General features: G+C 45.1%; 2 protein-coding genes across 2 annotated transcripts in view; both read left to right on the top strand.

Moving 5' to 3' along the window:
• MAPRE3 (microtubule associated protein RP/EB family member 3) overlaps nt 1-13472 on the top strand; it is a 420985-nt gene that overhangs the window by 170974 nt on the left and 236539 nt on the right. The gene's annotated exons all lie outside the window — the stretch shown is intronic.
• On the top strand, nt 2476-12215 carry CENPA (centromere protein A). Its single transcript, XM_050753862.1, has 5 exons — nt 2476-4290; nt 9791-9900; nt 10416-10493; nt 10808-10989; nt 11428-12215. The coding sequence occupies exons 1-4, from the start codon at nt 4197-4199 to the stop codon at nt 10940-10942; spliced, it is 417 nt and encodes a 138-aa protein (XP_050609819.1). The 5' UTR covers nt 2476-4196; the 3' UTR covers nt 10943-10989; nt 11428-12215.

Raw genomic sequence — 13472 nt, 5'->3', positions numbered from 1 at the left:
AAGCCAGATGTCCTGGTTCTCAGTCCTTGCCTGTCCCGTTCTGCCACAGATACTGCAGCCAGAGGCCAGGCATGGTAGCTTATGCCTGTAATCCCAGCACTTTGGGAGGCCGAGGTGGGTGGGTCACCTGAGGTCAGAAATTCGAGACCACCCTGGCCAGCATGGTGAAACCCCGTCTCTACTAAACGTACAAAAACTAGCCAGGTATGGTGGCACAAGCCTGTAATCTCAGCTACTCGGGAGGCTGAGGCAGGAGAATTGCTTGAACCCGGGAGGCGGAGTTTGCAGTGAACCAAGATCGTGCCACTGCACTCCAGCCTGGGCAACAGAGTGAGACTCAGTCTCAAAAAAAAAAAAAAAAAAGTGTAAAGATATAAAGAAAAAATGTTTTTGTATACTTGCACAGTGTGTGTTTTAAGCTAAATGTTATTACAAAAGAGTCAAATTTTAAAGTTAAAAAGCTTATAAAGTTAAAATGTTACATTAAGCTAAGGGTAATTTATTATTGAAGAAGGAAAATTTTTCTTTTTAGAGACAGAGTCTTGCTCTGTTGCTCTCACTGGAGTGCAGTGGTATGATCCTATCTCACTGTAGCCTTAAACTCCTGGGCTCAAGCGATCCTCCTGCCTCAGCCTCCCAAGTAGCTGGCACTACAGGCATGCACCACCATGCCCAGCTAATTTTTTTTTTTTCCTGTGGAGATGGGGTCTCACCACGTTGCCCACACTGATCTCTAACTACCAGGCTCAAACAATGCTCCTGCCTTGGCCTTCCAAAGTGTTAGGATTACAGGGGTGAGCCAGTGCACCCAGCCCATTTTTTATACTGTTTTTTACTGTACCTTTTCTAGGTTAGATATGTTTAGATACACAAATACCATTGCATTACAGTTGCCTACAGTATTCAGTACAGGAACATGCTGCACAGGTTTGTAGCCTAGGAGCAATAGGCTATACCATATAGCCAAGGTGTGAGTACACTATACCATCTAGGTTTATGTAAGTATACTTTATGACTGCACAATGACAAAGTCGTCTAACAACACATTTCTCAGAGCATATCCCCATTGTTAAGCATGGGAACTATATAATGCCTTTATTATAGATACATGACTGTATAATAAGGGCTATATGATAAGCCAGAGTTACCAGGGCACTTGGGAAACTTATTTTTTTTATTTTTTAGAGACAGAGTCTCTCTGTTGCCCAGGCTGGGATGCAATGACATGATCTTGGCTCCCTGCAACCTCCTCCTCCTGGGTTCAAGCGATTCTCCTGCTACAGCCTCCTGAGTAGTTGGGTCTACAGGCACACACCACCATGCCCGGCTAATTTTTGTATTTTTAGTAGAGATAGGATCTCACCATGTTGGCCAGACTGGTCTCTGACCTCAACTCCTGACCACAAGTGATCCACCTACCTCAGCCTTCCAAAGTGCTGGGATAACAGACCTGAGCCACTGCACCCAGCCTACAAAATGTTTTTTAAAAAATTAGCCAAGCGTGATGGTGCATTCCTATTAGTCCCAGCTACTCAGGAGGCTGAAGTGGGAGGACTGCATGAGTCCAGCAGTTCAAGGCTGCAGTTAGCTCTGACTGCACCACTATACTCCAGCCTAGGCAATAATGCAAGACCCTGTTGGGGGGGTGGGGGGAAACGTGTGTGTGTGTGTGTGTATATATGTATATACACACATGCACAAAACATAGAATTTACCATTTTAACCAGTTTTAAGTGTACAGTTAGTGGCATTAAGCACATTCATAGTGTTGTGCAACCATCACCACCATCCATATCCAGAATTTTTCATCTTCTCAAACTAAAACTCTCCACCTATTAAATACTAACTCCCCATTCCTCCCCCACTCACTGGCAACCACCATTTTACTTTCTGTCTCTGAGTTCAATTATTGCAGGTACCTCATACAATATTTGTCCCTTTTTTTTTTTTTTTTTTTTTTTTTTTTTTTGAGACAGTCTTGCTCTGTTGCCCAGGCTGGAATGCAGTGGCACAATCTCAGCTCACTGCAACCTCCTGCTCCCAGGTTCAAGCAATTCTCCTGCCTCAGCCTCCCGAGTAGCTGGGACTACAGATGCGTGCCACCACCCCCTGCTAATTTTTTGTATTTTTAGTAGAGGTGGGTTTTCACCATGTTAGCCAGGATGGTCTCAATCTCCTGATCTCATGATCCACTGGCCTCAGCCTCCCAAAGTGCTGGGATTATACAGGCATGAGCCACCACTCCCAGCCTTGTCCTTTTTTTTTTTTTGAGACAGGTCTCACTCTGTGGCCCAGGCTGGAGTGCAGTGGCACAATCATGGCTCAGTTCAGCCTCAATTTCCTGGACTTGGAGTGATCCTCCCACCTCAGCCTCCTGAATAGCTGGGGCAACAGGTGTGCACCTCCATGCCCAGGCTAATTTTTTTTTTTTTTTTTGTATCTTTGTTAGAGGTGGGGTTTCTTCTTTCTTCTTTTTCTCTTTTGTTTTGTGGTTTTTTTTTTTTTTTTTTTTTTTTGGAGACAGAGTCTCGCTCTTGTCACCTAGGCTGGAGTGCAGTAGCACAATCTCAGCTCGTTGCAACCTCCGCCTTTCGGGTTCAAGCAGTTCTGCCTCAGCCTCCCGAGTAGCTGGGATTACAGGTGTGCGCCACAACACCTGGCTAGTTTTTGTATTTTTAATAGAGACGGGGTATCGCCATGTTGGCCAGGCTGGTCTTGAACTCCTGACCTCGGGTGATCCGCCGGCCTCGGCCTCCCAAAGTGCTGGGATTACAGGCGTGAGCCACCACACTCAGCAAGATGGGGTTTCGCCATGTTGGCCAGGTTGGATTCAAACTCAAGGGATCCGAACAGCTCGGCCTCCCAAAGTGCTGGGATTACAGGTGTGAGCCACCGCACCCCGGCCCAGCATTTGTCCCTTGGTGGACTGCCTTATTTCACTTAGCATAACGTCCTCAAGGTTCATCTATGTTGCAGCAGGTGTCAGAATTCCCATTGTGGTATACGCCCCATTTTGTTTATCCATACATCTGTTGATGGGCATTCAGGCTGTTTCTGCCTTCGGGCTGTTGTGAAGAATGCCGCTATCAACACGGGTGTGAGAATATCTGTTCAAGTCCCTGGCTATATTTAAATTCTTTTGGATATTTAGCCAGAAGTGGAATTACTGGATCATCTGTTAATTCTATTTTTGATTTTTTGAGGAACCACCAATACTATTTTTCACAGCAGCCGCAGCATTTTACACTCCCACCAGCAATGCACAAGGGTTCCATGAAATCACTAATTTTATAACTAACTTTTTTCCTGATTACATGTTCACTGTACTACATTTAGAAAATGCAAGAAATAAAATTTAGAAAATTAAAATTCCCCTTACTCTACATACTGGGACAGGACTTGAATTTTTATTATCCCCAACAAAGGGAAGAGAGCGTTTTTCTGGGACGATTGCGTTGCTATAGTGCCGAGGCCTGCTCTGCCGGAACCCAAGCTCCGCCGATCCCGCCGTCCCCGCGACCCCAAGGATCAGCAGTTGAACTGGCTTCTGAGTGTATTTGTGGATAATTCCTGGAAGGGTCGCAGACACGACATGGGGTTGTCACATTCTCTGTGGGTCTGTTTCCTCGTCTTTAAAAGCCGTCTCTGCGTTGCTAGGGCAAAGCATAAAATGTTTAAGGAAAGTGACTTGTCTAGAAAAGCACGTGCTACAAACACACCATCTACGTTCCGAACTGAGCTTCAGTGTTTTGACTGGAGGGCACCTGAGGACGTCAGTACGGTCCCGCAAACACCAGCACCCAGATTGGCAAGCAGGGGGCAGGAGAATTTCCCGCCCCCTCTTACTTCTTTAGGTGTCTATTGGTTGATTTTACCATCAGTCGCCCCTGTCCTCCTATCATCGCCGCTATTTGTTCATACTCTCATTGGCCCTACCTGCAGTCGCTCTACGTAAGGGGCGTTCCAGAGTCAGCCACTGGAAGTCGCTGGATTCGGGTTTTAAAAAACGCCGGCGGTGAAGTGGGCGGAGCGAGCGATTTGAACGCGAGCGGCGCGGACTGCGGCCAAGCACCGGCTCCTGTGAGGCTCGCGGCCCAGCGTTCTCTGGGCTCCCCAGAAGCCAGCCTTTCGCCCCCGGACCCGGCCGCCCGAGCAGGAGCCGTGGGGCCGGGCGCCGGCACCCTCCGCGGCGTGCCATGGGCCCGCGCCGCCGGAGCCGCAAGCCCGAGGCCCCGAGGAGGCGCAGCCCGAGCCCGACCCCCGGCCCCTCCCGGCGGGGCCCCTCCTTAGGTAACTGGCCGCGGCCCATCTCGTAGAGGAGAAAACCGAGGCTCGCAGGCGGAGCCCGGATCTCCCGAATCCCGATCCCGTGGCCTTCCCTGCTGGGGGACAACGCGGTTCCGCCGTCTGGCATCCGCTCCGGGCACGGGCGGTGGCAGCCCTGCGAGGGACTGGAGCAAGCGGTTCCGAAAGCGGGAAGGGACCGGCGCAGCCACTTGGCTCCTAACGCCGTCTTCTTGTTAGGACTAGCGGTTACCCAGCGCCCACCGCCAACCAGGCATTGCGTCCCACTGTTCGTGCGTTATCTCAGCTTCATATCGTGCCCATTTTACAGCTAATGAGAAAGCCAAGGCACAAGCCAGGGAGCTTGAGCAGAGTCACACAACTTGTTCTGGCGGACACGGGATTTCCAATCCTCTGTGTTTGTGCATTTTTAGATTGCACAAGTATTGACTGCTTTCGGTGACGATTTCAAACAGGAGTCCTCTTAGGAGGTGTCTTTCAGGTTTTTTTTCCCCTTCCGGGACAGGCTGTTAGGCCTCGAACCGAGGCCTTCTGCGCTGCTCACGCTGTTACGTTCCAGAGCTTGTGTCCGGGGAAAGAGGGGCCAAAGTCTGTGTCTTCATTGTCTGTGTGGTAGGCTGGTGGATGGGAGACCCAAGGGCAGGAGGAGGCAGATGCCTGTGTGGTACACGGTGGCAACAGCTGCTTTACTTATCTCTTAACTCTTGCTGCATAGCTAGGAAGAAGATGGGAAGTGTATTGTAGAGTTTGTCTGTTTCATTGTTTTTTGTAGAGACTCGGTCTCACTATGTTACCCAGGCTCGTCTCAAACTCTTGGTGATCCTCAAGTGATCCTCCTGCCTGGGCCTCCCAAAGTGCTGGGATTACAGGCATGAGCCACTGTGCCTATAGGCTTTTTGGTTTTTTGTGGTTTTTTTGAGACCTATCGCCCAGGCTGGAGTGCAGTGATGCCATCAGGGCTCACTGCAGCCTCAACTTCCCAGGCTCAGGTGATTCTCCCACCTCAGCTTCCCGAGTAGCTGAAACTACAGGCATATGCCACCATGCCGGCTAATTTTTTGTATTTTTAGTAGAGATGGGGTTTTGCCATGTTGCCTAGGCTGGAGTAGGTTGTTTCTAGATGTTGCTGTTGCGGATGGGATTTTTTTTCTTTCCCAAAACACAAGCATTTAACCTTTGCATCCAGCCAACTTGCTGACTTCTCGTTCATCCTAGTCTCTTTTAGTTGCTTCAATTGAAATTTTTAAGTAGACTATTATGTCATCTGCACATAACTTTAGAATCTTTCATTTTTGTCTCTAAACATTTTATTTCTTATTGTATGGTATTAGTAAGGCCCTGAGACTCACTAAGAGTGGTGTTTTGGCCATCTTTGTCTTATTTGTAATTTTAACAGGAATATGAAGTATGATGTTTGCTGTTGCTTTCCAAGGTAGAAGCATCCTTCTACTCCTGATCAAATGGAAAGTTTATCTCAAATGGGCAGTCAACACTTCTTGGCAGTCCTACCACCTTTGTCTGGTATTCTTTCTTCAGTTTTAGAGACGGAGTCTCACTCTGTCGTCCAGGCTGTAGTGCAGTGGTGCTATCTTGGCTCATTGCGGCCTTGACCTCCTGGGCTCATGCAATCCTCTTGCTTCAGCCTCCCGAATAGCTAGGATGACACGTGCACCACCATGCTTGACTATTTTTAAAGCTTTTTTGTAGAGACAAATTGTTTTGTCTCTACAAAGAAAAGCCATCGTGCCTGCCCTTTGTCTGGAATTCTTGCTTTTCCATTCTCCCCATGACTATTTCATACCTTTTTCTCCTTCCTCGACTTCCTACAGCTCCATTCCCCCTACTCTTAGCCAATGATGGCCTTGACTAGGTGTCCCCCTTCCTATCAAAGCTCTTCCTCCTTCTACATGGGGTCTTGGTCATATCCTTCTTTCACCTACAAAGGAGCTTTCTACCTGTGCTTAGGTAAATCCAGACACTTAACACTGGCATTGGCACATGTGCTCTAGTATTTATGATCTTTTTTTTTTTTTTTTTTTTTTTTTTTTTTTTTTTTTGAGGCAGAGTTTCCCTCTTGTTGCCCAGTCTAGAGAGCAACGGTGATCTCGGCTTACCGCAACCTCCACATCTTGGGTTCAAGTGATTCTCCTGCCTCAGCCTTCCGAGTAGCTAGAATTACAGGCATGCGCCACCACATCTGGCTAATTTTGTATTTTTAGTAGAGATGGGGTTTCACCATGTTGGTCAGGCTGGTCTCCAACTGCCAACCTCAAGTGATCCTCCTGCCTTGGCCTCCCAGAGTGCTGGGATTACAGGTGTGAGCCACCGCTCCCAACCATATTTATGATCTTAAGAGAAAGGGCAGGGGTGTTTCCTTGACCCCACATTCTCACTTCCCTATACCTCCCATTTCTCTCTATTTCCCTTCATAGCTCTCCTTTTAAAATAGCCAGACTTATTAGGTCCACATACATTGCGTCTGATTCCTCACTTCCTAGTGACCCTACAACCCACTCCAATCTGACTCCCCACAACCAGAATCCCACTTCTAATTTGCTTGAACTACTCCTGTCAGGGTCACCAGCACCTTTTGTAGTGCCAAATCCAGTAGGCGGGTCTGTGTTCTTACTGTGTCTCAGAAGCATTTGACGCAGTGGGCCTCTTTCTCCTTGAAGCATTCTGTTCCCTTGGCTTCCATGCCACTGTGCACTCTGGCAGTTCTGCTTAGTGTTCTTTACTGCTTGTGCTGCCTCCCTCTGCTCCTTGATGTTGGACTTCCTTGACATTCTTTTCCTTTCTACTCCCTCCCTAGATGGTCTCATCTCCTCAGTGGCTCTAAATCCCACCGAGATTTACATTGACAGCTCTCAAATTTATGTATACCTGGATCTCTCCTCTAACCCCAGATACCTATATCTAACTGCCTTTCTATCTGAAGGCTCATGGTTATGTTAAACTTAACACACCCAGAACTGAACTTCTGGTTACTCCCCTCCAGCCCCTTCATCCTCAGTTTGCCCATTTCAGTAAATGGCACAACTACCCACCCAGTTGTTCAAACCACAAGCCTGGGAGACCACCATCTCCAATACAAATGCAAGTCCAGATAATTCTACTTCCAAACTGCTCCTTAATCACTCCATTTTCACCATCTCTGCTCCCACTACCCTAGTCCAAGCCACCAGCGTCTCTCAAGAGCAACTGTGAGAGCCCCCTAATCAGCTGCTAATCCACTTCCACTCTGTCCCTTTCCACTTCTTTCCTTACACAGCAGCTGGAGTGACCTTCAACATCTCTATTCTGCTTAAAACTCTTCCCTGGCTTCTTCTTACGTTAGGATTAAATTCCATTTCTTCATGTTGGCATTTCAAGACCCAACTACTAAATTTTTGATCCCAGTTCTTTTCCATGATCTCTCTAATTGGTTACTTTTCAGAACCACTTGTCCTTGGTTCATGGATTTCATATCTCTGTTACCTCTCTGAGATTGTTATCCATTTTTCTCTCGAGGTTTCTATCTCTTTTCTCTATTAACTCAATTTCGTCTGGTATTGGTTATTTTGTTTGTTGAGTTTGGTTCCTTTCTTTCATGGTATTGGCCTTCTTAAATTGTTGGGTGATCTTTAGTTGTGTTCATCTTCACATTTTCTGTGAATGCTATGTCTTGTTTATTTTTTTATTTTATTTATTTATTTTTGTTTGTGACGGAGTCTTGCTCTTGTTGCCCAGGCTGGAGTACAACGATGCAAGCTCAGCCCACTGCAGCCTCCACCTCCTGGGTTCAAGCGATTCTCCTGCCTCAGCCTTCCAAGTAGCTGGGATTACAGGTGCCCGCCACCCCGCCCAGCTAATTTTTGTATTTTTAGTAGAGATGGGTTTCTCCATGTTAGTCAGGCTGGTCTCGAACTCCTGACCTCAGGTGATTCACCCACCTTGGCCTTCCAAAGTGCTGGATTACAGGCATAAGCCACCGCACCCAGCCCTATGTCTGTTTAGTAAAGACTGCCTCCAGTGACTGGATTGCCAACTGGTGGTGGGGAGGGAGGGAGGTGTCAGTAGCTTGTCTCCTGGGTATGGGTCCTCCCTCTTTTAAATGTCACCAGTCTCCTGGACACTGCCCTGTTTTATTGGCTTATGTTCCCTAGCCTCACCCAGGGATGATCTTCTCTGCCGGCTGCCTGGCACAGGCCGTCTCTGGATTGTCTCACCTTCCCCACTTGCTCTTGCAGCTCTTCTAACACTTTGTGATTAGTTTATTGTATTAAATGCCTTCTGTTGAACTTGGTGTAGAGTCTCTTTCCTTGGCTGGATCTTGAATAACATTTCTGAAACAATTTTATCCTTCAAAATGTTATTTTTGTATTTTGTTTGTTTGTTCAACTTATCGGAGGTTCACTCATCTTGGTCCTTGGTTGTAATTATGGAGCAACTGTGCTGTTTTTTCTTTAACTTTCATTTTCACTAACTTATTATCTAATATTTCTTTTGTTCTATCTTGTTGTGGTTTACTTTAATAACTCTCTAATACTTAATTTGAATGCTTAGCTCAGATATCTTTTAATGTTCTTGTTTTCTAATAGGTACACTTTAAGGCTATGCATTTTCCTCTAGTACTATTTTGGCTGTATCTCATAGATTTTGGGGTATGGGCTTTTTATTGTTATTCATTTCTAAATAGTCTAATTTCAATTAAGTTTCCTCTTCAACACAGGGTTAGTTAGAAGAAACTGGTTTTTATATTCATGGGTTTTTAATTTCTGATTAGAGAATTTGACTTTTTTTATTTCTATTTTTGGGAATATTTTTAAGGTTATTTTCTTTTTTGTTATTGTTGGAACCAGGATTTGAGCCAAAGACTCTGACTTCACAGCCCAGGTGCCTGACACTGGCACTGAGTTAGGCCATTCCTTACACAGCTTGGCCACTAATGAGGGCTGACCAACTGTCTTCACCTCACTGGGCCTCAGGATAATCAAGACAAGAGAATTGTACTAGTCCCTCAGATTCTTTCCAGCTGTAAAAAACAAATAAGAAATCGAAAAACAAAATAATTGAGCTTACAATCTAGGTGAGAAAGATCTAAGACTTGTACAAAGTCCTGCAAAGCCCAGAGGAGGACGGTCACCCATCTGTTTGGAAGGGATCAGGATTCAGGAAAGGCTTCATGGAAGATTTAGCATTTAAAATCAAATGCAGAGGATCATTCACTCATTCATTTAACAAAATATTTATTTAGCACCTATTTGCCGTTTTCTAGTTGCTGAAGATAGCAGCAAAATAACTATATATCAGGTTGATGCAAAAGTAATTGTGGTTTTTGCCATAACTGCAATGACTTTTGCACCAACCTAATAAAAAGACAAAAATCCCTGCTCTGTGGAGTGTAGGCACGTAGATATAGTTTAGTGATTTGACAGCTTACCTGACTCAGCCAAGCTGTGAGGCATCACCTATTTTCCACTGAACTTACCTTTCTTTTGCTCAGGCCCTTCCTCCCGTCAACATGGTCGGCGGAGACAAGCTTGGCTAAAGGAGATCCGAAAGCTTCAGAAGAGCACACACCTCTTGATAAGGAAGTACCCCTTCAGCCGCCTGGTGAGCTCTGGGAGCTTCCCACCAACCCCTATACCACCCTCCTTTTAAAAATTTTCCCAGATATTAGGGACCCTACTGTCTCTTACCTAAATGACCAAGGGATCTCTTTTGTAACCTGGTAGGGGAATCTTTTCTGAAAACATGAGCCCTCCAAGAGCACCTTGTACTTCTTTATGGAATTGATTTCTAACCCCTACTACCTTTTTAAAACTGTAGTTTTTGACTATATAAATAGGAACTCTCTCATTTGTCCACCCTTGGATCCCTTTTGCTATCCTGGGAGATTGCTTCCCATCACCCAGTTACTGGTGATTTCCCCATCACCAGTAAGAGATCCGCCAGTTCCTAAGCTCCCAGGAGTCAACACCTGCTCCTAATTGGGTCCTAAGATTAAGGGCCAGGAAAACATAATGGAAAGGGGGATTCACTGGAACTCATGGAGAGCATCATTGTCCCTTGAATCTCTCTTCTGTTACTCCCTACTCCTACTCCTCCCCATCCCCACTCCTTCACAGGCAAGAGAAATATGTGTTAAATTCACTCGTGGTGTGGACTTCAATTGGCAAGCCCAGGCCCTATTGGCCCTACAAGAGGTAAGAAGGCACCAAGGCACAATTGGGTGAGGGCTGAGTGGGAGAAAGAGGCAGCCTAGAATTCTCCAAGGCTGACTGGAGTGTCACATGCTGAATCTGACCTCCTGGAAAAGAACAACAAGGTAACCCCTGAGGGTTTGGAGGCTGGATTCTGTGTGGTGACAGCAGAATTCCCTGGCAAAGTTCGGTCTCATTCTGTGAACAGTTTTCTACAGTCCTTTGTGCCCTCAGAGATTAAGTTTAGCGGGTCTGCAAGAAAAAGCAGCCTATGCCCCTTCATCTGTGTCCATCTTTTTTTCTCTTTCTGTCTCCAGGCAGCAGAAGCATTTCTAGTTCATCTCTTTGAAGATGCCTATCTCCTCGCCTTACATGCCGGCCGAGTTACTCTCTTCCCAAAGGATGTGCAACTGGCCCGGAGGATCCGGGGCATTGAGGCGGGACTCGGCTGAGCTCCTGCGCCCAGTGTTTCTGTCAGTCTTTCCTGCTCAGCCAGGGGGTAAGCGCACCTGCTTTCTCATGACTGGGGCTGGAATTTCTCAAGGAATTTCCTTTCTCCATCCTTAGTCCCTTGCCACCTCACCTTCCCTTTGTTCTCTAGTAAAGGTTTGATCTAGTTTTGACTGTCTGGGACTATGTGGCTTGTGCCCTTTTGTACAATGTTAGATAAAAGATATCCTTCTATTAAATAATGACCAGATGACCCCAATTTCTTTTGGTTGTTATTGTTGTTGTTTTATTTTTATGAAACAGGGTCTCACTCTGTCACCAGTGGTGCCGTCGTGGCTCGCTGCAACTCCTGCCTTGGCCTCCCAAAGTGTTGAGATTATAAGAATCAGATGACCTCATTTTGATTAAGAGAAAACTTTCTCTTTTTTGATTAAGTTTTCTTACTTTTGAAAATGGCTTGTTAGTAAGTGTGCTTCCTTAATTTCAGGGATGATACCAGGGACTCTCTGGAGCCATGATTAGATCCAGTGGACTCTGCGATGCTGTCTGGACTTTGCTGTCTCTGAACAGTATGTGCATGTTGCTTTAAACTTTTTTTTTTTTTTTTTTTTTGAGAAGAAGACTGCATGACTTTCCTCTGTAACAGAGGTAATATATGAGACAATCAACACCATTCCAAAGGCCTGAAAATAATTTTCAGATAAAGAGACTCCAAGGTTGACTTTAGTTTGTGAGTTACTCATGTGACTATTTGAGGATTTTGAAAACATCAGATTTGCTGTGGTATGGGAAAAAGGATATGTACTTATTATTTTAGATCTTTCTGTAGTATTTACATTTTTTACTATGTGTACATTTGTACTTCTATTTGACACGTAAGGGAAAAAATAAGAGGAGAACACTTTGAGCAGTTGCCTGGAAGGCTGGGTATTTCCAGCATATAGACCTCTGCCCTTCAGAGTAGTCTACCGTTAGTGGCAGCATCAAGTAACTGAGTGGACTGTGCTTGTCAACACATGTGTAGCTTTTCAGAAACTTAATTGGGGATGAATAGAAAATCTGTAAGCTTTGATGTTCTGGTTCCTTCTAGTAAATTCCTGTCAAAATCAATTCAGAAATTCTAACTTGTAGAATTTAACATTTTACTCTTGTAAATCATAGAAGATGTATCTTATCAGTTCAGGATTTTAAAGTACCGTTTCGATGCTTTTACAGGTATTTTCGTAGTGTCTTTGTAGAGAGATAATAAAAATCAAAATAATTATTTAATGAAAATGGACTTACTGTTATAGCATAGAGATTATACTATACTTTTTGTACGTTAACAATAAGTTCTTTGTTTGCAAACAACCACAATTTAAACAAGATAATTAAGGGAGGTGGTTTTGCTTCTGATGGAGTAGAGTATGACCAGATGAAAACCTTGCCCTTCTGTTGTAACTGAAAGCAATTTAAAAGATTTCCAGAGACATGGGAAGTGTCGCCCAAAGATATGAGATCTGTATGTGGTGAAAATGATTAGTGAGGGCAGACTACTAACAATTATGTGTCAGTCAACTGAGGTCAGAGACAGATTAAAGAGATGCACAAAGTTCTATTGTTTAATACTTTTTTTTTTCCCTGAGACGGAGTCTCTTTCTGTCGCCCAGGCTGGAGTGCAATAGCATGATCTCAGCTCACTGTAACCTCCGCCTCTTGGGTTCAAATGATTCTCCTGTCTCAGCCTCCCTAGTAGCTGGTATTACAGGCATCCACCATCATGCCTGGCTAATTTTTTATTTTTGTAGAGACAGAGTTTCACCATGTTGGCTAGGCTGGTCTTGAACTCCTGACCTCAAGTGATCCACCCGCCTCAGCCTCCCAAAGTGCTGGGATTACAGGCGTGAGCCACCACACCCAGCCTGTTTAATAAATTTTAAGCCTTTGGAAAAACCTCTTCCTGTTTGACATCAGCTTATTTTTATGCAGGCATTCGAATAAAGCTTATCTAGTCACAAATATATTTAATGTTCTTGTCAATGTCGTTAGTTAAAAGAGTATAATCTTCCTCTAGTTTTCGTTAAATTGACACTTCTCAGCTCTCTTGAAATTGTACTAACCAGTATATTGCTGCAATACATGTACATCACGTTCAAATGCCAGGCAGGAACCGGGCTCTCAGCACCACATGGTATTTATATGATAACATGAGAATAAGTGGTTTACGTCATGATATTGTTACATAATATTGTTACAATTTACTATAAATTTTGAGCACTTATGATGTTGTTGGGTTTTTTGTTTTCTGTTTTTCCCAGATGGAGTCTTGCTCTGTCACCCAGGCTAGAGTGCGGTGGCATGATCTTGGCTCATTCAACCTCCACCTCCTGGGTTCAAGCAATTCTCCTGCCTCAGCCTCCCGAGTAGCTGGGATTATAGGCCCACGCCACCACACCCAGCTAATTTTTGTATTTTTAGTAGAGATTGGGTTTCACCATGTTGGCCAGGCTGGTCTCGAACTCCTGACCTCGTAATACACCCACCTCAGCCTCC

The sequence above is a fragment of the Macaca thibetana genome, chromosome 13, assembly GCF_024542745.1.
Source record: "Macaca thibetana thibetana isolate TM-01 chromosome 13, ASM2454274v1, whole genome shotgun sequence".
Taxonomy (NCBI): Eukaryota; Metazoa; Chordata; class Mammalia; order Primates; family Cercopithecidae; genus Macaca; species Macaca thibetana.
The sequence above is the reverse complement of the archived record's forward strand: the minus strand, read 5'-3'. Positions and strand labels throughout refer to the sequence as shown.

Bases quoted from the DNA above. Each gene is read 5' to 3' on its own strand.
- CENPA (XM_050753862.1), top strand. From the start codon at position 4,197: ATGGGCCCGCGCCGCCGGAGCCGCAAGCCCGAGGCCCCGAGGAGGCGC. The intron at 4,291-9,790 runs GTAACTGGCCGC...TCTTTTGCTCAG, and splicing joins CCGGCGGGGCCCCTCCTTAG to GCCCTTCCTCCCGTCAACAT. The intron at 9,901-10,415 runs GTGAGCTCTGGG...ACTCCTTCACAG, and splicing joins AGTACCCCTTCAGCCGCCTG to GCAAGAGAAATATGTGTTAA.